Here is a 24,953-nt window from a genome sequence, read left to right as displayed (position 1 = left end):
GTCCTCATTTTCTCCCACAAGGTACCCCCTGCTATGTAACACAGCATCTCCAAACTGACAGTTTACAGCTTACAGTGATATCCTTTCTCGCTATTCTGTGAGTCAGGAATTCAAACAGGGCTCAGCCGAAAGGTTTTCCTGCTCAATTTGGTGTTGGTCAGGGCCACTAACTTGGCTGCATTCAGTGGTGGGTGGGCTGGGCTGGGCTGGGCTGGAAGGTCCACAGTGTCATTCAGGTCTGGGGTCTCATGGTCCTTCTCTGTGGCCAGTGTGGCCTTTCTCACAGTGTGGCCTGGTCTCAGGGTAGCTGGACTTCTTATATGGCAGCTGGCTCTCAGGAGAGAGGAAACAGAACCTCCTGGTCCCCATGTGGCTGGGCTGGAAAGCATGAGGACATTACTTCCTCCACATGCTGTTGGTGAGACAGTCACAGGGCCTGATGTGCTATTCTCACTCTTCCAGTCAAGTTTTTTAAGCCTCTTAGCTGGAATTGTGTTATGTACTGAGTCTTTAAAATACTGAGTGTCTACAATATCCTCAAAACCCTTTTAGGGGATTCCAAAAGAAACAAAAGAAAAAAAGGTTCTGAGCGATAACAACACTCATGCATTTAATTTTGTTAATTTTGCTCCTATATTTAGGACCTATTCATTTTTACTGAGACAAACTATACTATGATTATCTGTTTTCTCTACCCATAGCAAATGAGTAGCAATAAATTAGAAGTAGGGAAGAGAAGTGACACCTAACACTGAAGAAGAAGATAGAAAAACTGTAACAAACATGAAACATTTTTTAAAAATAGAAAAAGTATTGAGAGCTAAGAAGTTTCAGGGTAGGGGCCGGGGCTATGGCATAGTGGGCATTAAGCCGCTGCCTGCAGTGCTGGCAACCCATATGGGTGCTGGTTTGAGACCTGGCTCTTCTATTTCCCATCCAGCTCTCTGCTATGGCCTGGGAAAGCAGTGAAAGATGGCCCAAGTCCTGGGGGTCCCTATACCCATGTGGGAGACCTAGAATAAACTCCTGGCTCCTGGCTTCGCATCAGCACAGCTCCAGCTGTTGCAGCCAATTTGGGAGTAAACCAGTGGATGGAAGACTCTCTCTCTCTCTCTCTCCCCCTCCCTCCCTCCCTCCCTCTCTGCCTCTCCTTCTCTCTGTGTAACTCTGCCTTTCAAATAAATAAATACATCTTAAAAAAAAAGTTTCAGGGTAAAGACCAAGATCCCTTTGATTATATTTTATTCTATCACAATACTACCAAAGTGTTACACTAGAATATGTTCTCAAAATGATGTGATTATGACTAGTCTTCAATTACTAAGAAAAAATTCCTCTGTCATTAATATGCATTGTTGAAGAAGGCAGATAAGTAATATACTTTAGATAGATTTATATCTAACAGGGTAAAATAATCTTGCTTTACAGGAGTGACTTTAAGTAATCTGGACATTTAATTTAGAGAGAAGACTTTTTTGCCAACCAGGCAAAGGAAGCTCTATGTTATGGTACATGTTCCCTAAGGAAGGCCAAATAACATAAAAAATTAAGTTCGTGAAGGTATGGTATATCTTGAAGGGGAGGAAGTGTTATCATTAAATGCAATATAAACAATCTTGAACTTCACGCAAACAATGTACTGGCAAAATCAGCACATTTATGACATACAGAGTATTGATAATTAGGGAAAGAAGATTCTAGATAGTGAGAGTCAGATTATCTTTGTTGTTTCCACATCATGACTCACCCCACCCCATTAAATTGTGGGAGCATTTCTGTGCCTCTTCCCCCTTGGGTGGCAACAGAATGAGTCATATGAACCTTTCTGCATACTGCGGGGACACACCAGCACCTCTCTGGGCCCTGTTATCACCCAAAGGCTCAAAGAACCACCAGATACCTTCTGAGATTCTCTTTATATCCCCAGCTAAGAAATACACCCATTTTGGGATTCAGACAGAGCCAGGGTCATATGCTGACAAGGTAACTTGTCATTTCCCCAATTACAAAACCCAAGATGGGGTTAGACTGTCTACAAAGCTCATCCTATTTCTAAGATCCTGTTGGTCTAAAAACAATTGTCTTTTTTCTTGTAACTTGTGACAGCTATTATTTATTTATTTATTTTTGACAGGCAGAGTGGACAGTGAGAGAGAGAGACAGAGAGAAAGGTCTTCCTTTTGCCATTGGTTCACCCTCCAATGGCCGCCGCGGCTGGCGCGCTGCAGCCAGCGCACAGTGCTGATCCGATGGCAGGAGCCAGGTGCTTCTCCTGGTCTCCCATGGGGTGCAGGGCCCAAGCACTTGGGCCATCCTCCACTGTACTCCCTGGCCACAGCAGAGAGCTGGCCTGGAAGAGGGGCAACCAGGACAGAATCCGGCGCCCCGACCGGGACTAGAACCTGGTGTGCCAGCGCCGCTAGGCGGAGGATTAGCCGAGTGAGCCGCCGCGCCGGCCTACAGCTATTATTAAACAATCTCCTATTGAGCTATTTTCTTTCAAAATTCCCTATTCTATAACTTTGTCAAAATATCTGAAGAATTTCTATAACTGTATGTGTCAAATTTGCTAAAAGAAACAAAAAATTTTACATACTAAATTTTAAAGAGGCAATTATTTTTTCAGTATATTAAAATAGATGAAAACATATCTGATATATGTAAAAAGTTTCTTAAAATGAATTAAGACCTATAATTAAAAAACGATTGCAAAGAACTGAACCAAAATAAAACCAAATAAACCAGCTACTAACTACACATATGTCCTCAAAATCTTATGGGAGTCAAAAATTCCAGTAAAAATAACAGAAGAGATGGAAACACAAGTTTCTTATTATCACACTTCATACGTTATAAAACATAACAGCTAACTTGTTTTTGGCAAAATGATTAAGGATTGCAACACTCTGGCTTACACAAACTTATTTGATTGTCAAATACATCTTAAATGGAGCGTGTCATGCTAACTTGAGGCATGCAGGCTCTGTGTTGCTGTAGAGCAGCCCAGAAGACACTGAAATTTCAACACTTCAGCAGGGATCACACCATTGATATTAACTGGTCCAGGTGTTTAATAGTTGGGAAAGGGGGGGGTGGACAGAGCAGTGTGTGTGAGGGGGAAATTTCAACAATGTAGTTAATTGAAACCAGACAAAGTATTTGAATAGTAGAAAAAAATCATACAGATGTTTACCCTCCCCCAAAGTGAGCTTTATGAACTATTTATTACACACGATTTCTAGAATATACCTTTTTTTTCAGAAGATAAAACACAGTTTCAATGTCTTTCTGAAAACAGTACTAATTATGTCTCTTCTACAGATAAGGTTAAACTCATGCTTCATCTTTTTGCCCCCTTTTCACCACTATTCCTACAAGGGCAAGAATACCTGAAAGAATGGTGATAATTAAAAAGTTCTGAAGTTGAAGAAGCCATAAAAAAGCAGATTAGATTTAAGATGCACTGTACTAGGCCGGCGCTGCAGCTCACTAGGCTAATCCTCTGCCTAGCGGTGCCGGCACACCGGGTTCTAGTTCCGGTCAGGGCGCCAGATTCTGTCCCGGTTGCCCCTCTTCCAGGCCAGCTCTCTGCTGTGGCCCAGGAGTGCAGTGGAGGATGGCCCAAGTGCTTGGGCCCTGCACCCCATGGGAGACCAGGAGAAGCACCTGGTTCCTGCCTTCAGATCTGCGCGGTGCTGGCCGCGGCGGCCATTGGAGGGTGAACCAATGGCAAAGGAAGACCTTTCTCTCTGTCTCTCTCTCTGTCCACTCTGCCTGTCAAAAAAAAAAAAAAAAAAAAAAAAAAGATGCACTGTACTTCTTTCTTAACAGACATGTGGTGCAAGCCCAGAAAGAGACACGGGTTCAAAACAAATGTTTTGAACAACCGTTTTCAAATATATATCAGATAAAGAAACAAAAACCAAAAGGACAGGGTTGTGATTAAGCTAATAGACTGTGACAATTCATAACTGAAAATGTTTTCCTTATGTTTACAGAATAGCCATGTTATTATCAAACATACAAGTGCACTTTTTAATGTTTTTCAGTCTTTTAAAACACCTGGAACAATTAAGAACCAAAAATTCTATTTCATTTTATTTTACTACATTTTACTTGGCAGGGCCAAGTCATTGCCAACATCAAGTTGTAAATTCAGTATACTTATCTTTTTATATCACATGCTTGGCTGCACACCAACACACTATCGTGTTGGAGTAGGCAGCTTTCAACATGGTTCACAGTGACCCTCATCTCCTAGTTTCATTCCATCCCCTTGAGTTTCAGTTGGATCTAATGAGTTGATTCTAACAAAAAGAATATGACAAAAATGAAGAGACACCACTTCTGTAGTTAGGTCATGGTCTGTGACTTCCATCTTGCCAACAGACTCTCTCTGGCTTTTCTGCTAGGCTTGTTAGTGAAGCGAGTGTGAGAAGTTGACATGTTAAGGAGGGTGGCTTCCACCCAAGTGCCAGGGACGAATTAAGGCTTTCAGTCCAACAGTCCTTGAACTGAATCTTGCCCACAACCATGTGAGTAAGCTGGAAGCAGATCTGACTCAATTCAAGTCTTCAGATGAGATGGCAGTCCTAGAAGACACCTTGATTACAACCGTGTGAAAGACCCTGAAGTATAGGACCCAGTTAACTGTGGCCAGAAACTGAGAGGATGTATGTGTATTGGTTTCCATTGCTAAGTTTTGGAGCAACAAAATACACAACAGTACATAACTAATAGAGTAGTTAATCTAATTACTGTGCCAATGATTCTAGTGTCATTTCCATAAAAATAATTACTTATAGGGCTGGCGTCATGGCGTACCCGTGATGCTGGCATGCCATGTGAGCACCAGTTCGTGTCCTGGCTGCTCCACTTCCAATCCACCTCTCTGCTAATTGCCTCTGAAAGGCAGTGCAAGATGGCCCAGGTGTTTGGGCTCCTGCTACCCTCAATGGGAGACATGGGAGAAGCTCTTGGCTCCTGGCTTCATCCCAGCCTACTGCTGGCCATTGTGATCACCTTGGGAGTGAACCAATGGGTGAAGATCTCTCTCTGTCTCTTCCAATTTCTCTGTAACCGTGACTTTCAAAGAAATAAATAAGTGTTACATGGAAATTCAAGGTTCTACTCTTTTGAAAAAATATTTATTTGAATGACTAACAGACACACACCCCCACATACACACATACATACAGAGACAGAGATCTTCCATCTGCTGGTTTATCCCCAAATATCTAACACAGCTGAGGCAGCACAAGGCTGAAAAAAGTAGCCAAGAACTCAACTTGAACCTTCCACTTGGGTAACAGGGAGCCAACTACTTGAGCCATTTCTAGCTGCTTCCCAGGGTGTACATTAGCAGGAGGCTGGAAGCAGGAGCAGAGCTGTGGCTTAAACGAAGGTACTCTGATATGGGATGCAGGGGTCCCAAGTGGCGTCTTAACCACTGCACCAAATGCCTAGTCCCCAGGCAGGATTCTGAATACTTTATACAATGTCTCACAACAATACTTTGAGGAACATATCATTATTTCCATTTTACAGATGAAGGAACTGAGATACAGACTCAGTAACTTGTCTAAGATCACAAAGACAAACAAATTACGGTGATTATTTGAACCCTGGTGTTTTGGCTCCAAAAGCAAGCTCACAGCAACTATACAAGTAGAATCAGTAAGAGGAAGGCTGGCCCCTGTAAAGCTAGTGACCACAGCACCAGAGGAGATCTCAAAGCACGAAAGAGATTAGAAGCCATGCAAAATGCTGAAAGCAAAAACAAAGCCTGTTGTCTGATGAAGGTGCCCTATCTAGGGGAAAAAACAGAGTAGAAACAACAGTACAGCGAATGGAGCACAACCTTCATTTACTGAATTCACACTTAGAAATTAAAAATGCCTTTATTATAACCAAATATGAAAATTCAAATCCTCTATTTGGAATTAAAATGTACAGCCAGGGAGGCTATACTTGTACTTTTCAGGAGCATTATCAGTAAGAAGCAGGAAAAGGAGCAAATTTATAGTGAGCTCTAAAATCTCCCTGGAGACACGTTATAACTCAAAGTGAGAAAAAATTCTTAGAGTGATGCACAAAGAGATCAGTTCTCATCTTGCCTTCCCAACCCGATACCATCAGATTATTAGAGAACACTGGGGAAACCCTGCAAGACATTGGCAGGCAATGGGTTATTGGAAAAGACCCCAGAGGCACAGGCAGTCAAAGCCAAAATTAACAAGTGGGATTACATCAAATTGAGAAGTCACTGTACTGCAAAAGAAACACTCAAGAAAGTTAAGAGGCAACTGACAGAATGGGAGAAATTACTTGCAAACTATGTAACTGATAAAGGATTACTAACCAGAATATACAAAGAGATAAAGAAACTCCACAACAACAGAACAAACAACCCAGTTAAGAGATGGGTAAAGGATTTAAACAGACATTTTTCAAAAGAGGAAATCCAAATGGCCAACAGACACATGAAACAATGTTCAGGGTCATCAGGGAAATGCAAATCAAAATCACAATGAGGTTTCACCTCACCCAAATTAGAATGGCTTTCATACAGAAATCAACAAACAACAAATGCTGATGAGGATGTAGGGAAAAATGTCTCCTAATCCACAGTTGGTGGGAATGTAAACTGGTAAAGCCACTATGTAAGACAATATGGAGATGTCTCAGAAATCTGAATATAGACATACCATATGACCCAGCCATCCCACTCCTGGGAAATTACCCAAGGGAAATGAAATCAGCATGTGAAAGAGTTAGTTATCTGTACCCCAATGTTTATTGCGGCTCAATTCACAATAGCTAAGACAGGGAATCAATCCAAATGCCTCTCAACTGAAGACTGGATAAAGAAATTATGGGATATACACCATGGAATCCTACACAGTGTCAAAAAAAAAAAAAAAAAGAAAGAAAGAAAGAAAGAAAGAAAGAAAGAAAGAAAGAAAGAAAGAAAGAAAGAAAGAAATTTGGTCATTTGCAACAAAATGGAATAATCTGGAAAACATCCTAAGTGAAATAAGCCAGTCCCAAAGGGACAAATACCACATGTTCTCTCTGACCTGTGATAACTAATAGAGTGCCTAAAAGGCAATCTGTAGAAGTGAAATTGATACTTTGAGAAGCAATAACTTGAACAGCCCTTGTCTTTACTGTTGAGGAACAGTTTTTTTTCCCTATACTATTTGTTGAACTCTTAACATAGAGTTAAACATATGTATATAAAGTCAACTGAAACTAGATCTCAGTAAAAAATAAAAGTGAGAACAAGAGAGGAAAGGAAGAAGAGGGGTGGGAGTATAGGTATGTGGGCAGGCATGGTGAGAAGAATCATTATGTTCCTAAAGTTGTAATTATGAAGAGTATGAAGTTTGTAAATGTAAAGCTGTATAGTTCTGCATACATTCCTATGGACTTACTTCTAAGGGTACAGTTTAAAAACTTGCCATGGGACCTCAAATCCCTTTAAGCTGGGTGGTAAAATACACCATCTTAAGTGTTACAGTGATCATATGGATAGAATTAAGTGTCTGATAGACAGAATTAAAAAGGAGTGAATGCTTCAACATGGGACGCAAGTCCACACAATACTCATAGAATGTCAATCGCTTTAAGTAACACTCAGAATCAGCCCTTAAGGTATTCTGGTCTGGCTGAAAATCCCATGAGAGTATTTCTGGCTCAGAAAGCTAAGACACTGTGGCAAAAAATGTCCAAATGAAGGAACTGGGTGGGTGAGACCCCAATGGAAAGAAGTGATCATCAAAGAAGGAGTTACTTTTCTCTGAAGGGAAGAGAGACTTCCACTTTGCTTATGGTCTTGTCTAAATACTGACAAGCGTTTTTGGATTCCAAAAGCTTCCATAGCCTAGGCAGCTCATATCAAGAGCCTCAGGTGATCACTGATGTCATACATAAGTGTTAATTGTTAAATTTATAAAAGAAGTCACTGTGCATTAACTTTCCATGCAGGATCTCTGTCCTCAAAGAGTTGTATTACAATTATGTTTAAGTGCTCCCAAAAGATGTATCATTCTTGGGTGTTTCTTTAAAGTTAATTAAGTTTCTAAAAAAAAAAAAAAAAGGAAGTGAAATTAACTTCAAGATGCAATGACTTTGAACAGCCCTTTTCTCTACTGGTGAGGAACAGTTGTTTTTTTTTTTTTTTTTTCATGCAAGTTGTTGAACTCTTTACTTAGTATAGAGTGGGTCTTCTGTGTATAAAGTTAATTGAAAATGGATCTTAGTGGAGAATGGGAGTGGGAATGGGAGAGGGAGGAAGAGGAAGGGTTGGAGCGTGGGTGGGAGGGCGGGTATGGCAGGAAGAATCACTATATTCTTAAAGTTGTACTTACGAAATGCATGAAGTTTATATTCCTTAAATATAAGGTTATTCCTTAAATAAAAGGTTTCTTTGGGGGGGGGGGGCACAACAACAAACAGCACATGTTCCCTCACACCTAGGATTCAGCAAATACAAATTGGCAGCAATCACAGCCATTGATAGTTCTCCTCCATGACATTTCTCAAAAACATAGCATAGTGCCTGATACTTCAAGGCAAAGGCTTAGTATGTGTTGGCTGAATGAAGAAATAAATTATCTTGTCAATTACTACATCCATTCAATGAGTCATTTCACTGGTATGTGTTAGTTCAAGTTTTTGCGTCTCTCTTATAGTTAACTTGCTTTCCTAGGCTCTTGAAATAGTTCTTGTGTTTCTCAGGTGCCTCACTTCCTATCAGGCACAGAGCGGCATCCCAGATGTACTTGAGAAGGAATGAATGAATGTTTGTCTCAAAATGGCTACCAAGCTACAGAACAAAGATCAAGGCTAACAGCTTGGAGCTAAGTAAAGATTTTGTATTCCATGATGATAGCTGTTTGCCCATCAATGATGATGATACATTTTCTTCCTTCTGAAAGAAGGCATGATTGAGAAGTTCTCAGTAAGAATCTTGTCTAGGTTTTAGTTGTTAACTGCTCTTAACCATTCCTTTATGAAAGACAGCAAGTTAAATGTAAAATTAGAACTCCCAGATTCAAAGGTATTCATTTGAAAAAAAAAAAAAAGAAAATCTCCCTCAGTATTAATCTTGGAAACATTATGGGAATTTCACAAATGTACATCACACAGGCTCACAATAATACGGAGACAAGGACAAAGGCAGCTATCGAGCAGCCATCTCAGTGTTGTTTATCCATTATCCATGAACAAAGGCAGGCTGAGGAGGGTTTGTGCAGGTGCATAAGCAGGCATTCTTAGTCACCACCTAAAGTGTACTTACTGGGAGCTCTGGAGCACGCTTCAAGATCTGAAGAGAAATATAGCAGCCTATGGAATGGCCAATGAGCACAAGCTTCATTTCCTTTGGCACGTGAGTTCTCAGGAAGGCTAGTTTGTGTTCTATTTGACCACTGAGTCCATAGATGTCCTTAATTTCTTGAGCATTTGGACCTAAAAGCAAAAATATAAGCACGCTTTCACTCAATAAGTGAAAATCACTTCAATGAAAAAATAATCTAAAAAAGAAATAACAGTGACAGTAGTTACCATTCTCACGCACACACAAAAAAGCCTACAGTATGCTAGCTACAGTTTTAGGAAATCAAGTATAATAATCAATGCTCACAACAACCATAGAAAGGAAGTATTACCATTTTCATTTTATAGGTGAAAATCTCTATGCTGATAAACATTACTGACAGTCCAGTCCTACTCAGTGGGAGGGGTGAGAGTCACACCCAGGGCTCTTTGTCTTTAAAGCCCATGAGCTTTCAATATTTCATGAATTACTGTTAGGTTAGGGCAGTGTTTCTCAAACTTAAGCATACAACAGAATCCTTGAGGCTTCTTAAAACAGATTGCAGTGCACCCCCTCCCCCAATATATCTAAACATTGGTGAAACTCTGCTAGCTTTTTAAGTATGAAACATGGGGAAGGGATGCAAGATAAGGTTTCTATTTAAAACTGCTATTTTACTTAAAAAAACAAATAAAAATTATATAATCCCCCAGCACAAATCATATAAAATAACTTCTAAAATATTTATTTATTTATTTGAAAGGCAGAATGACAGAAAGGGGGAGATGGGGAGTGCTAGTTTATCTGCTGGTTCACTTTTCAAATGCCTGCAATATCCAGGGCTGGACAGGCTGAAGCCAAGAGCCCAGAACTTCATCTGTATCTCCTATGCAGGCAGCAGGGGCCAAAGTACATAGGCCATCATTTGCTGCCCTCCTGGGTGCCTCAACAGGAAACTGGATGAGAAGCAGGGCAGCTAGAACTCAAACTGGCACTCCATTATGGGATGTAGACACCCCAAGTGGCAGCTTAACCTGATGCATCACAACAGCCCCTAAAATAACTTCTAATTACTAGTCTCCAAATAGGTTGTTAAAATCACGGTCATCAAATTATGCTTTCCACCTGACAAAACCCAATGACTGCCAAGGATTTCAGCAGGAGAAATATGGGATACAGGAGATAGATTTAGCAAGAAGAACAAACTGTTGACAAACTTAGCAAAAACAAAAGCAAAAGGCACGAAAGTTTGGGGGGGTATTATTTTAGAAATAGCCCTGAGTTCTGTATTTACTTGTGGTTATAGGATAAGACAGAGCAATTGGTTGGAAAGGAAGGGTGTTACTGATCAAGGAGGACAGGGAGCATCACACCCAGGAGTCTGGACTCTGTTTGGACCAGTGGGAAGACATCTAAGGCCTGCAGGGAGTGAGCAGAACGATCTGGCACATGACAGACATGCAGACACTTCCAGTCCTTCTGTCTGCCCTGGGAGGCTACAGGTTGCTGGATTCTTAACTTCTCTTGCTCTGCCTTCTGGTCTGCTTCTGATCTAGAGATGTACTGCTTTCATATCTAGTGACTGTGAGCTCTGAGACTTGATTGACTAATTGTTCCTGCCTTGGACTAGTCTGGTAACTCCATGTTACCTCCACGCTCCTCTGCCATTTCTAGTCCTGGCAGAGAGAAAGTTCTACTGGTTTTTCTCTTTCTGCCAAGGGGACAGCAGTGGGAGTTGCGTATTGTTCCTTTAGGTAAACATGACTCAAATGCATTGTTAACTGCCAAGACTGTGTAAATTTTTTAGGTCATGTTACCTCCTGAAAGTAAACCAGTATGATTTCTAGCTTCTATTTTATACCTCTTACACAAATGAGTCGAAATGGTTGACAATGCATTTGCCATCAAGTAAGCTGGTTCTGGTAAATCAAAGCCAGAAAACAGTTTATACTTCTAATTCCTCAAAATTTCTTGTCCCAGTTTTACTCTCAAATCATCCCCTTCTGACACTGGTGAACATCTGTTCTCCTAATTGCATTCAATTTGATAATGTGGTACAACTAGAATATTATTTCCAACTGCTCATTATTTTAACATGTGCTAATTATGAAGCAAAATACACTCTCAACATCTGATGTCTTGTTATAATTTATGCTCTCTCAATTATTATGTAATTTTCGTGCCATATTTTGCATGTCAGAAAACCTGCACCTTAGGATAGTAATCTTGAATGGAGAATATTATATCTAGCCTACCTATCCAATGCAGTCTATTATAGTAAACACTTGCAAACATAACTTCCACCTCATGAAACATAAAAGCAGAATTGCTTTTCCTGAATGGGTGTTTGACAAGGCCCAGAGCCTTCACAGAACACAGCTGAAAAGGCACTGTTATATAAGGTGCAGACTGGCATTTCAATTTCATTGTATGCCCTGTGTAGCACCACACATACTCAAGTCAGTCATCTGTAACTCCAGGCAAAGATGAGTCACCCTTTCACCTGCTCTAGGAAACCAAGGCTTCTTCTGGTTCTGTAGTGGCCCTGTGGGCTAATTCCTCTAGATGGCACTGTTCTCATTAGGTAGCAAAGAATGCAGGCTCTAATTACTAAGTTACTAACTCAACATTACACTTGCAGCACAAAGAGCAATAAGCATACTCCAAACAAGTTATGAGTAATAAGACATCCATTTAAAACAAGAACTAGAAACATTCCCTAGAAATTCAGACACACAACAGATACTTTCTGCTGGTTCTCAGTGCTTAATGGGGGCAGACCTTGGGCAGTGGTTCTGAAAATGTGGCCTAGGACCAGGAGCATAAACATTACCTGGGAGTTTAATAGAAATACAAATTCTCAGGTCCCACCCAAGATCCACTGAACCAACAGCCCAGGGGGCAACCATGTGGGTTTTGATAAATCTTCCAGGTGATTCGGATGCCGAAGTTTGAGAATCCCCGATCTGCAGTTATCCTTCAAGGCTAGTTCAGCTTTCAAAATCATGATTCACATCCTGTTCAAATGTTTGCCTCTGTCTTTAGCATGATTTCATATAGCTTACTGTGATAGCTCAATGTTTCTGTAATATAGTAATTCTTGTAGTTTCTCTCTACCATGGTTGGCCATTCTCACCAAGTTGAGAACATAGGAATAAGAATAACCATTAAGAAGTTTGAACACAACAAAAGAATAGGAATTTTCCCTCACTGTGTACTTGCGGTATTTCCACTACAGGTTGAATATCCCCTATCTGAAGTGTTTAGAACTGCTTCAGATTTCAGAGTTTTTTAGATTTTGGAATATCTGCTTACCTGTTGAGTATCTGAAGTCCAAAAATCCAAAAACCTGAAATGCTCCAAAATCCAAGGCTTTTAGAGCATTATTTTCGTACTCAAAAGGTCATGGATTTTGAAGTATTTGGGATTTGGACTAATATATTAGGGAAGCTCACTCTGTACTTCCTAGCTCCCTCTGTCTTTGGTTTCTCTCTTCTTTTGCTAGAGTTCATATTAAAGACCAGGTGGCTGGCAGCTTTTGTTAGTTCAGCTTGTTAAAGAAGGAAGCCTCTTTTCTAGCAAGATTTCTTTTATAACCTCTGTTTTTCAAACACAACATAAGGTAGCAAAAACAAATTCTCAACATACATACAAATTTCCCAACAAATGAAACACAATGGTATTAAACCCCTAATTTTGGGTACATACTTAGAAGCAAGTATTTTCTATATACTTTATTCACTCTCAGTCACATTTCAAAAATGATGCCTGCTGAAATACATGTTTTTTTAACCAAGGCAATGCAATCTGTATATTCAATTTTCTTTCACTACTGCTATTAAAATGTTTCACTGCTAGGTAATCAATATTCACTCAGCCTTCAAAATATACCCTAGTTCTAATGTAAAGTGTTATTAATTTTAAACTCTAAGTTTTCACTGCTACTAAATAGGAAAACAACTGACTTTTAAAATAGTTATTTACTTGAGAGTCAGAGAGAGAACACACGTCCACTAGTTCATATCCTAAATGCCTGCATTAGCTGGGACTGGACCAGGTGCTGAACTTGGGAACTCACTCAATTCAGATCCCCCGCATAGGTGGTAGGAACCTAATTATTGAGCCATCAGTACTGTCTTCCAGTATCTGTATTAGCAGAAAGCTGGATTCAGGAGCTAGAGTCAGGTATTGAACTAGAGTACTCTGATAGGTGTGAGCATCTTAACCACTAGGATAAATGTTCCACCCACAATTGACTTCATTTGTATGGGGGGGGTGTGTCCCAAAAAGTTAATGGAAAATGCATTTTATAAGAAAACTATGAATGGATTTCAAAAATTTCTTTGCACCAAAGCAGACTTAACTTTTAATTCTAATTTTTCACACATTAAAAGTGGCCTCATATAACCTTGCACTTTGCAATATTGCTATAATCACATTAATTCCAACAGTTTTTGTTGTTATCAATTTTTTGGTATTTCCTACATAGACAATTATATCATCGGTGAACAAAGGTAATTTTATTTCTTCCTTCCTAATCCTAATTGCTTTTCTTATCTTATTGCACTAGCTAGGAATTCTAGCACAATGTTCAACAGGAATGGGGGCAATCCTTGTCTTGATCCCTGTCTTAGAGGAAAATCCCATTTTTCACCATTAAGTATGATATTAGCTATAGGGTTTTTTGTAGGTAGTCTTTATCAAGATGAGGAATTTCTCCCTGTATTCCTAGTTGCTGAGCATTTTAATCTTAAATTAGTATTACATTTTGTCAAATGTGCTTCTGTATCAATTGATATGAACATGATTTTTCTTCTTTGACTTGTTGATATGATGGATTATATTAATTGATTTTCAACTGTTAAAACAGCCTTATATTAATCCCACTCTGGTGGTTAATTGATTTTATGTATTGTTGGATTTGATTTAATATTTGTTAAGAATTTTTGTGTCTATGTTGATAAGAGATACTGGTATATAGTTTTCCTTTTTTGGAAACTTAAACATCTTTATCTCATGTTGCTAATATAGTAAACCTGGCCTCACAGAATGAGTTAGGAAATGTTGCTTCTACTTTTATTTTCTGAGAGATAGAGAATTGGTATAATTTCTTCATCAGTAGAATTTACCAGTAAAACCATCTGAAGCTGCCACTTTCATATTTGGAAGGTTACTGATTATTGGTTTAGGATCTTTTCTTTTTTTTGAAGAACTATTCCCTTGGCAAATTTCATATATATAATACAGTATTAACTATAATCACCATGTTAAACATTAGATCCCTGGAAATTATTTATCTTATAACTTAAAGGTGATGCTTCTATTTTAAAATAGAATTTTTATTTTCACTTATTTCTTTTTTTCAGCTGTTTTTATTTCATTTATTGACATGTGTACATTCTTTTTTCCATTTCATTCATATACTATTTTTGGATTCTATATTAACTACCACATATCAGAGAAAACATGATATTTGTCTTTTGGGGGTCTGGCTTATTTCACTAAGCATAATGGCTTCCAGTTGCATCCATTTTGTTGCAAAAGACTGGATTTCATTCATTTTTATGGCTGAGTAGTATTCTATAATGTATATATACCACATTTTCTTCATCCAGTCATCAGTTGATGGACATTTGGGTTGATTCCATATCTTAACTATTTTGAATTGAGCTGCCATAAACATGGAGGTGATTTCATTTCATTTGGGTAAATTCCCAGGAGTGGGATGGCAAGGTCATATGGCAGATCTATTTTCAGATTTCTAAGAAATCTCAATACTGTCCCATAATGGTTATGATAGTTTACATTCCCATCAACAGTGTATTAGGGTAACTTTTCCTCACATCCTCACCAGTATTTATTATTTTTTGATTCTAACTTGAGATGAGGTGAAACTTCATTGTGGTTTTTGTTTGTATTTCCTTGATGGCTAGTGATCTGAGCATTTTTTCATGTGTCTGTTGGCTATTTGTATGTCTCCCAATTTCCCCTACTTTGTAGCCCTGACAAACACCTGTTTCTAAGAGTTCACACTTTTAAGATTCTCTCTCTCTCTTTTTTTTTTTTTTTAGCATTTTTGATGCTATTGTTAATTAGATGTTTTTCTTTTTCAGATAGTACTTTGTTACTGTATGGAAACTTAAAACTGATTTTTGTTGATTTTATATCCTCAACTTTACCGAATTAGTTTATTAGTTCTAATAGATTAAAATAGCTGCCACTGTAACTTCTCTTCAATTAGTGCTAGCATGGCATGTATTTCTATACCCCTTTACTTATAATTGAGTTGTATCTTTATAGTCAAAATGAGTTTCTTGTATACAACATGGATATAATAAGATCTTTTAAAATCTATTCCAAACAGTCTCTTTCAATTGGTATATTTAGACTATACTTAAAATGATTAATGACACAGTTAGACTAGTACATACCATTTTTGTGAATGTCTTCTATTTGTTAAATTTATTATTTCTTCTTTAAAACTTCCTTTCTTCTACCTTCTCCAACTTTAGTTCAACATTTTATATGACCCCATTTTCTTTCTTCACGTCATATTAATTATAATTTTAAAAAGTTCAGTGGTTGCTCTTGAATTTACAATATACACAATGTAAATTAATATAAATAACACTATACAATGGCACTTTTAGTCCAGGTACATTGCAACTAAATTTTCCCAATTCCTCTCTTCTATCATTTTACTGATCAATATTTAATAATGACTCAATTGTTATTTTATTAATATTTTATATATTATTATTGTATTATTGTTTGTTAATGTTACTTGCTATCAGGTCAATTTAGAATAAGAAAAATACACATATTTTAAATCTTCATTTATTCCTTCTCCAATGCTGTCCCTTTCTTTACAAATATTTAAGTTTCTAAACTTTATCATTTTCCTTTTCCCTAAAGAGCATCTCTCAATATTTTTTCTAAGGCAGATCTATGGCCTCAGCATTTGTCTGAAAGTCTTTGTTTTTCTTTTAATTCTGAAAGATAATTTCATTAGATATAGAATTCTAGACTGGTGGTATTTTTCTTTCAATGCCAAAGACTTCACTTCATTCTCTCCTTGCTTAAATGGTTTTTGACAAGAAGTTCCCTGTAATTCTCATATTTGTCTTTCACTGGTAAGACTTTTTCCTTCTACCTTTTTTCAAAACTTTCCCCTTGTTTTTGGTTTTCTGCAATGTACATATATCATACCTAGCTGAAGACTTAGTGTTCTCTGAGCTTCCTGGGCCTGTGCTTTTTGGCTGGCATTAAGTATTTTCAATATTTTAGTTCCATCCTATTCTTCTTGTTTTGGTATTCCAATTATGCATATGTTGTACCTTTTGAAATTGTCCCACAGTTCTTGGGATGCTCTTTTTTTTCCTTCCATTTTATCCCTTCTCTGTGTTTCAGATTGAGAAGTTTCTATTAACCTATTGTCAAGCTTAATGGTTTCTCCCTCAATTGTATCTGTTCGACAGGAGAGCCATCAAAGGCATTTTTCATTTTTGTTATAGGATTTTCTACATTTCCTTTTGATTCTCTGCTTCCATTTCCCTGCTTGTATTACCCAGCTATTTATGATGCATGCTACTTCTTCCATTAGTTAATAACATATTTATCATAATAATTTTATTTCCCTAATAATTTCAAAAATCAGTAATAAGCATATTTCTGAATCTGATTCTGATGCTTGCTTTGTCTCTTCAGAGTTTCTTCTTGCTTTTACAATACTTAAAAATTTTTTTTTAATTTAAAGCTGGATACCATGTACTGGGTAACAGGAAATGAGGCAAACAGACCTTCAGTATGAGGCTTTATGTTAATGTGGTTGGTAGCTGGGCTGTGTTTAATGTTTGCTATAGCTATAGGTGCCAAAGGATAGTTTCCTCTAGCATACGTGTGTGGGTGGGTGGGTGGGTGGGTGGGTGTGTATGTGAGTCTTTTTCTTCCTTGTTGTCTTTGGTTTCACTAATAATTCTTTTTTTTTTTTTTTTTTTTTTTTGACAGGCAGAGTGGACAGTGAGAGAGAGACAGAGAGAAAGGTCTTCCTTTGCCGTTGGTTCACCCTCCAATGGCCGCTGCAGCCAGCGCACTGCGGCCGGCGCACTGCGCTGATCCGAGGGCAGGAGCCAGGTGCTTATCCTGGTCTCCCGTGGGGTGCAGGGCCCAAGCACTTGGGCCATCCTCCACTGCCTTCCTGGGCCACAGCAGAGAGCTGGCGTGGAAGAGGGGCAACCGGGACAGAATCCGGCGCCCCAACTGGGACTAGAACCGGGTGTGCCGGTGCCGCAGGCAGAGGATTAGCCTACTGAGCCGTGGCGCCGGCCACTGATAATTCTTAAATAGTCTGGAGTCCTTGTGACAGGGTAGTAAATCTGGAGGCAGGAAGCATCCTATAACCTGCTGTTAAATCTCAGTCTTTCAGTAAGCTGAGACTCCATGATGTAATCTGCCTAAGTGTGTGTCAAGTTTTTCTTTCTGTGTGTGAGACAAGAAGACTGGAATGGAGTGGAGTTGGCCAACTCTCCTACCCCCATAGTTGGATAAGGCCCTGGCAAAGATTTTCCCTTGGAGTGCATGCCTTTATTATTGAGAATGCTCCAGACATGTTGCAAAACAGTTACTTGTCCTCTTCAGTGACAATAAGCGCTAGGCAAGTTTTCTGCTTCTCACATAAGAATGTAATGGGTTTTCATGAAAGTGGGAAAGTTCCCCTAAGATGAGGCTTGCACTAGTTTCTTACTCTCAAACCATTCTGTACTTCATCTTCAACTATTTATTAAAGTAATTATTTACGTATTTCACCAGCTTAGGGCTTTAGGGTCCTTTGCCTCAGGTGAGCTATCTTCACTGTATTCCTAATCTCCAGATTTCAGGAGGCAGTTTGTCTTGTCACCTTATCTCTTTGACAGATCTCGGAAAAATCATTGATTTTCAGCTTTCTTCTTATGAGGATAGCAGTGGCAAATCCCAAGTTCTATATTTCAGAGATGAAAGTAGAAGCCCACTACTTGTTTTTTCAAATCACTCTATACTTATTGTTTTCTTGGTATATATCATAAGTCAACTAAAATTTCTGAGCAGGTAAAATGGAGTAAAAAAGTGTTGGGGAAAATACCCTCAAATCCAATATAACTATATTACTAAGGTTTAAGATACATACTTCATCATGACACTGTCATGACAGGGCTTGGAGGGAAACCTCAAAAATATACTTCCTGGTACTACAGATCCCAGTGCTTACTTCAGCTTGGAAAAAAAAACCTTGATTTATTACACAAAGTGTTAGAGGCATGGGACAATCTCATCTCTCAGTGGCAAATGCTAATGTTTGTTTGATTTGGGGTTGAAAATGTTTAGACATAATTAAAATAAAGCATTATAAACTGTTGGCATTCTTTTCACCCTTTAAATTATAGAAACAAGATTTTATGACTTTAACCTTCTTACTATATTCTATATTGTTTAAATTTTTTTTACAATAAGCACATATAACTTTTAAATATAAAAACACCACAAAGAAAATTAATCCATTTTGAAAACAAATAAACTGGACAGCATTACTTATTGGGGTTAAAAAGTTAGCTCCAAAATATAAGGTTAAAGATTAGATAAACTAGATAAATTGATACTATTTATTTGACCTACAACATGTACCCAAAATGAATAATAATGAATAATAATATAGATTAATAAAGTCATCTTCCTTGGAGGGTGTTCAGAAGAGCTAACATATGTAATCATATTTATTGCTACTATATTTAAATTTGAAAACACAAATTATATCTGTGATGATGCTTAAAGGGTAAAGTACATACTTAAAAAATACAATCAAAACAAACCCTAATTCCAGGAGAGGCCTTTTGGGGAGTGAACCAGCAGATGGACCACCTTTCTCTCTCTCTCTAGCTCTACCTCTCAAATAAATAAATAAAATCTTAAAAACAAAACAAAACCCTGAGTATCACTCAGATCATTTATAGAGTATAGGTCTTTGTATAGTAAAACTTGCAACACTAAAATAATCATGAATATACAACAAAAGTAGAATGTATTTTAGAGCACCATATCTTCAAAACTTAGAAGCTCAGTAAGTACAGAAAGTGCTCACGTGACAGGAGACACAGAAGAATCAGGAGCACAGCAGCCATGTGGCCACAGCCCCCTCTCTCTCACCTCCAATTAAGGGGGGCCGCTAAGACAAAGGCCCTTGAATGGAATGTCTGTTGAAAATTTAAGTTACGGTTGTCAGTCAACAACAGGAGTCACTGTGCACTTACTCCTCATGTAGGATCTCTGTCCTTAGTGTGCTGTACATTGAGATTTAATGCTATAACTAGTACTCAAACAGTATTTTTCACTTTGTGTTTCTATGTGGGTGCAAACTGTTGAAATTTTTACTTAATGTATACTAAACTGATCTTCTGTATACTAAGAGAAGTGAAAATGAATCTTGATATGAATGGAAGGGGAGAGAGCAGGAAAGGGGAGGGTTGCGGGTGGGAGGGAAGTCATGGAGGGGGGGAGCCATTGTAATCCATAAACTGTACTTTGGAAATTTATATTCATTAAAAAAAAAGTTATGGTTGTCTTTTATCCTCTCATTTTTTAAAAGATTTATTTATTCATTTGAAAGGCAGAGTTAGAGGGAGAAGGAGGGAGAAAGAGAGAGAGACTGAAAGAGGAAGATATCTTCCATTTGCTTTCACTCCCCAAATGGCTGCAACGGACAGAACAGGGCCAATCTGAAGCCAGGAGCCAGGAACTTCTTCCTGGTCTCCCATGTGGCTACAGAGTCCCAAGCACATGGGCCATCTTCTGCTGCTTTCCCAGGCACATTAGTAGGGAGCTAGACAGAAGTGGAGCAGCCAGGATTCACACTGGTGCCCATATGGAATGCCAGCACTGAAGGTGGTGGCTTTACCTGCTAAGCCACAGCACCAGCCCCATCTCCTCATTTTTTTTAAACTATGGTAATACTTCCTCCATTTGAAAGCCTTCCCAGCATGAGGCTGGCATTGTGGCAAAGAGGCTAAAGCTGCCACCTGTAACGGGCATTCCATACTGGTGCCAGTTCAATTCCCGAAAGTTAAAGTGCTGGCTGTTTCACTTCTGGTATAGTTCCCTAAAGGAGTGGAAGATGGTCCAAGTGCTTTGGCCCCTGCCACTCTTGTGGGGAGACCCAGATGAAGCTCCTGGTTCTCAGCTTCAGCCTGGTCCAGCCCTGGCCATTGTGGTCATCTGGGAAGTGAATTAGCAGATGGACGATCTCTGTTTCCGTCTTTCTGTAACTCTAACTTTCAAATAAAATGAGTCTTTTAAAAAAAAAAAAATCCTTCCAGCAGCCTACCACCTGGAGTCCTAGCTCTCTCCCCAGCTCTCAAGTTTTCTTTCAGTTTGGCCCGGCATAGCAGTAGCTCACTCATTACATCTCACTCCCTTCTGTAGGAGTCCCTCTTGGTTACTCCACTTCCACAACCAAATCCAAATTTTACTCAACTTTCAAAACTTACTGGTATGGTCTGAATGCTTGTCTCTTCCTCTGTCAATACGTATGGTGGAACCCTACCCTGAAATGGGATGATATCAGGAGGTGGAGACTTTGGGAAATGAGTAGGATGGGGGAGGAAGGTGATGAGGCTGGAGACCTCATGCATGGAACGAGTGCCTAGGAAGGGTCCCAAAAGAACTTGCATCCTCTCTCTCCACCATGAGAGAAGAGGGCACAGACAAAAAAAAGTCACCTTCCACCACTTCTCTCTCTTTTTAAGATTTATTTTATTTATTTGAAAGGCAGAGTGACAGACAAAGAGGGAGGGGAAGGGGGAGGGGGAGGGGGAGAGGGGAGAGAGAGAGAGAGAGAGAGAGAGAGAGAGAGAGAGATCCTCCTTTAGCTGGTTCACTCCCCCTCACGGTAGCAAGGGCCAGTGCCTCTACCACTTCTCTTAGTGCAACCCTAGAATATAGCACATGAGCAATAAACACGTGGATGATTATTATTTGGTAAATATATAGCAGGCAAATAATAACAGATTGATCCATCCAAATTCTTATAGAAAATTACTCACAGAAAAATAAAAATGTCTCTAAAACTTCTAAATTACCAAAATATGGCACTGTGGACCAAATGCCACAAGCAGAGGTTTCCATTAGTGATAACTCTTAACCCTAGCAGGCTTTCTAGAAACAGGCACGTCCACTCACTGTAAAGGAAGGACATACCCTCTGAAGTTGTCACAATCTTCTTGTCTTTGGGGGGCAAGACGTGTCCCGCATGACTAATAATCCAAACTGGAAAGCGTTTTTTTGTCAAACAGTACAAATCCTTTGCAAATGGCACATAAAAGGAAGAAAGCCCTGGGTTACCTAAGAAAAGAAATACAGGGTTCAGATTAACCCAAGCAATAAACACACACACACACACACACACACACACACAGGATGATGTATAGACCAGAGGGTCAGTTTCTCCTCACACTTTCTTATACAGATCTACTAATTTGTTTACATATACCTTAATTTAATACCCTTCATACTTCTAGTCTGGGGACTAGAACACTTAGAACATTTCTGTTCCTGCTTTGTTCGCCAATTGTTTCAAACTAGTTCTTCCTCCCTCCATCCAGGTCTCCCAGCTGGAAGGCAGGGCCCAACATGGGATGCATTAGCAGGAAGGCACATCATGAGCGGAGGAGCAAGGACTCTAACCGGCACACTGATAAGTGATGCCTGCATCCCAAGTGGTGGCTTAACTCCCACACCACAACGCCTACCCCACATACAGCACCTTTAAAACCAGTAATAATTATGAGCATCTGTATAAAGTCTCTTCATCTAGGCTTCTATACCTACCGGGAATAATGAAAATAAGCAGCTTAGGCCTGTCGACACTTAGATCATTAAAGTCTGTCCAGGGCCCACATTTTAGGACCTGGGTCTCGCCTCCACCACATAAAATGAATTCCTCATGCACAGGAATTTCTTCCTGGGTTTCCGAGTCCATTTCTAAATAAGGAGAGAAAGGTGACATGAAGAGTCAATAAAATGTAAAACCGTGAGCCAAAGACAATATTCAGGAATAAGAAAGGCAAATTTCAGCATACCTAGAAGGAAATTGCACAAGGATGTATGGGAGATAGACTAGTTTCTATGGATTACTGGATTGCAAAACAAATTAAAACAAACCACAAGAATCATTAGGAACAGGGAGACACATCTTTGATGAAATAAGACGATAGTGGGGTTTGAATCAAAATCAGACTCACCTTTTCTCCCGCTCTCTTCCCCAGCTTAAATCAACAATAAGCATGGATAATTTCCATGCTTCCTTCAGTTCTGTACTTTACCGAACTCTCCCTACCTGACCTGGAGAGGACTGGTACAGAAGTGCTCACCCTTGCATTCTCTAGTGGAAAAGTGGGAGGGACAGTGAACTCCATGGTCGTTTATTTTCTTCTCCTATTAATCCTTTCCTGTCCCAATACTACAAGCATATTGTATGTATTACTAAAGTACTACATTTTTAAATTCTGAATGGGTGGAACAAAAGAAAGGATATGAGATAACACCATGAACAATTTGCTGTATAATCTAAGTATGTGCAAAAATGTAGGCCCAAGTTAAGCACATCTCTCCTCCATCTCTGCCTTGGCCTGTCCTGTCTATTGACGGCAGAGGTCTCAAACCTTCAATGGTCTATATTCACCTTCTACTATTCTTCATTCGTTCAAAGCCCTCTAAAGTCAAAACTCTAAGACTCTCCTAGTTTTTCTCCTCTTGCCACTTTATACTGACCCTGCCCTCTTATTTCTAAGTCCTTACACTCTTCTTCTCCTGTAACTTGTCTTGTATTTATTCCCCCTCCACTCCAGAATGCTTTCTCCCCTTATGCGTTATCAACTTACTGTCTCCCAGCTCCAAACTCATGTCATTGCCTTCTCTGGGATAATGGACCTGGAGGTTTAAATTTTCTTTCCTTTGCCTGCTGATATAACATTGAACTCTATTAGTAGAATACCCTGGAGAGATGTTGCAGGAATAAAGAGCTTTCCCAACCCCTACTAGCCTCAACTCATCTGCACCTCAGGGTTGATACTGCAGCCTCTAGAAAGACCAGGCTTTGGCCAAAGCAATCCAGCATACTTCTCCGCTACCCATTGGGCTCCACCTCCAATTTTGTCCTTACTTAGGTATTATCATTTAGTCCTGGTGGTACCTGTTACAGTTATATTTATACAGAAACTTTACAGTTTTTCTCCTATCACATCTTAATTATTCTTATGTTGGGGCCGGTGTTGTGGGTTCAGATGCGGTTTGTAATGGTGGCATCCCATATGGGTGCAGGTTCGAGTACTGTCTGCTCTGCTTGCAACCCAGCTCCCTGCTAATGCACCTGGGAAAGCAGCAGAAGATGGCCCAAGTGCTTGTGTCCCTGACAACCACATGCGAGACCCAGATGAAGCTCCTGGCTTCAGCCTGGCCCAGCCCTGGCTATTGTAGCCATTTGGGGAAATGAACCAGCAGATAAAACATCTCTCTATGTCTCTCCTTCTCTTTCTGTAATCCTGCCTTTAAAATAAATAAATCTTTTTAAAAATAATTATTATATTAAACCAATCATTTAAGTTATTGTGTGGTTCTTGTTTTCTAATTTGATCTACTGATACACTCATGTGTCTGCAAGGTCTCTATAAATCTTTCTCACCTTAGCTCAGGTCAAATTCTACTTCTTACATGAAGCCTTCCTTGAGCACTGCAGGTACAGGAAATTTTTCCTCTAAACTCACAGCACCTGTCTTTATCCTAAGTCGGCTGGGGTAAAGGCAGCCAGCTAAGTTCTACCTGGAAAAACTTGTTACTCGTGTCAGGCCATGCTCTCCCATGGCACCACAGTCAAGCAATTCTCTGTAAGCGGCACCTGTCCCTTTCCAAATTGAACATCTTAAGATAAATGCAATGCAGGCTGGGGTGTTGTGAAATGGGAAATCCCACATACTGATGTGAATGAGAATGGGTTTCGGTAAGCAACCTGGCATTACCCATAAAAGGCATAAACTCTGTTTCAGTCATTTTGAGGACTCGATTCTAAAACAAAAATCCCAAATATTTTTTTCAGACTAATGCATAGAATGTTATTTATAATAATGAAAAGCTGAAAAATCTAAGTGGTTATTAATAGAAGGTTCAGTTAATTATGACAAACCACTATGCAAAAAATAAAAATTATGTATATGACTCAACATTAAGGAATGATTAAATAAATTATAGTTCAACAGTATGATCAAACATTATGTTCCATCCAAACTGCCCAGCTCTGTTGATTGTAATTTATTTTCTAGCATTTCTAAAATCTCACTTCTCTAGTTTGATGTTATACTGCCTCTTCCATTCTCTTTGTTTATACCTCTATTACTTTTACTGACAGTTAAATGAATTTAGGGAGGAAGGAGAAATAAATATATACATTGTAATCTCCATGTTTAACCAAAAGTACAAAACTGATGTTCTTAAACAACAATATTTAGAAAAATGAAAAACTCTCACTAAAAAAGTGGGGCCCTTCTTGATTCAAAATACATTGACCACCTAATTAAAGTATCACCATACATTTTCATCCAATGATTTTAGTTTA

The 24,953-nt window shown here is 39.1% G+C and overlaps 1 protein-coding gene across 4 annotated transcripts in view; it reads right to left on the bottom strand.

Annotated features, from left to right (window-relative positions):
* The window catches only part of LDAH (lipid droplet associated hydrolase), a 148,326-nt gene that overhangs the window by 111,522 nt on the left and 11,851 nt on the right, over positions 1-24,953 (bottom strand). For 3 of the 4 annotated variants that reach the window (XR_016230537.1, XM_002710058.6, XM_089327789.1), the window contains exons 2-4: positions 22,175-22,327; positions 21,545-21,688; positions 9,305-9,474 (exon numbers count right to left, since the gene is read on the bottom strand). Coding sequence is in view for 3 of the 4 variants with exons in the window: in XM_002710058.6 (XP_002710104.1) it covers positions 9,305-9,474; positions 21,545-21,688; positions 22,175-22,325 (465 nt within the window). In the remaining variant the exon portion in view is untranslated. Of the gene's footprint in view, positions 1-4,418; positions 4,593-9,304; positions 9,475-21,544; positions 21,689-22,174; positions 22,328-24,953 lie in introns of those variants that run through there. The other variant, XM_070069395.2, reaches the window with a different exon arrangement.

Source organism: Oryctolagus cuniculus, chromosome 2 (assembly GCF_051225735.1).
Source record: "Oryctolagus cuniculus isolate XC-2025 breed Fujian yellow rabbit chromosome 2, ASM5122573v1, whole genome shotgun sequence".
Lineage (NCBI taxonomy): Eukaryota > Metazoa > Chordata > Mammalia > Lagomorpha > Leporidae > Oryctolagus > Oryctolagus cuniculus.
This window is presented reverse-complemented; position numbering and strand designations above follow the sequence as displayed.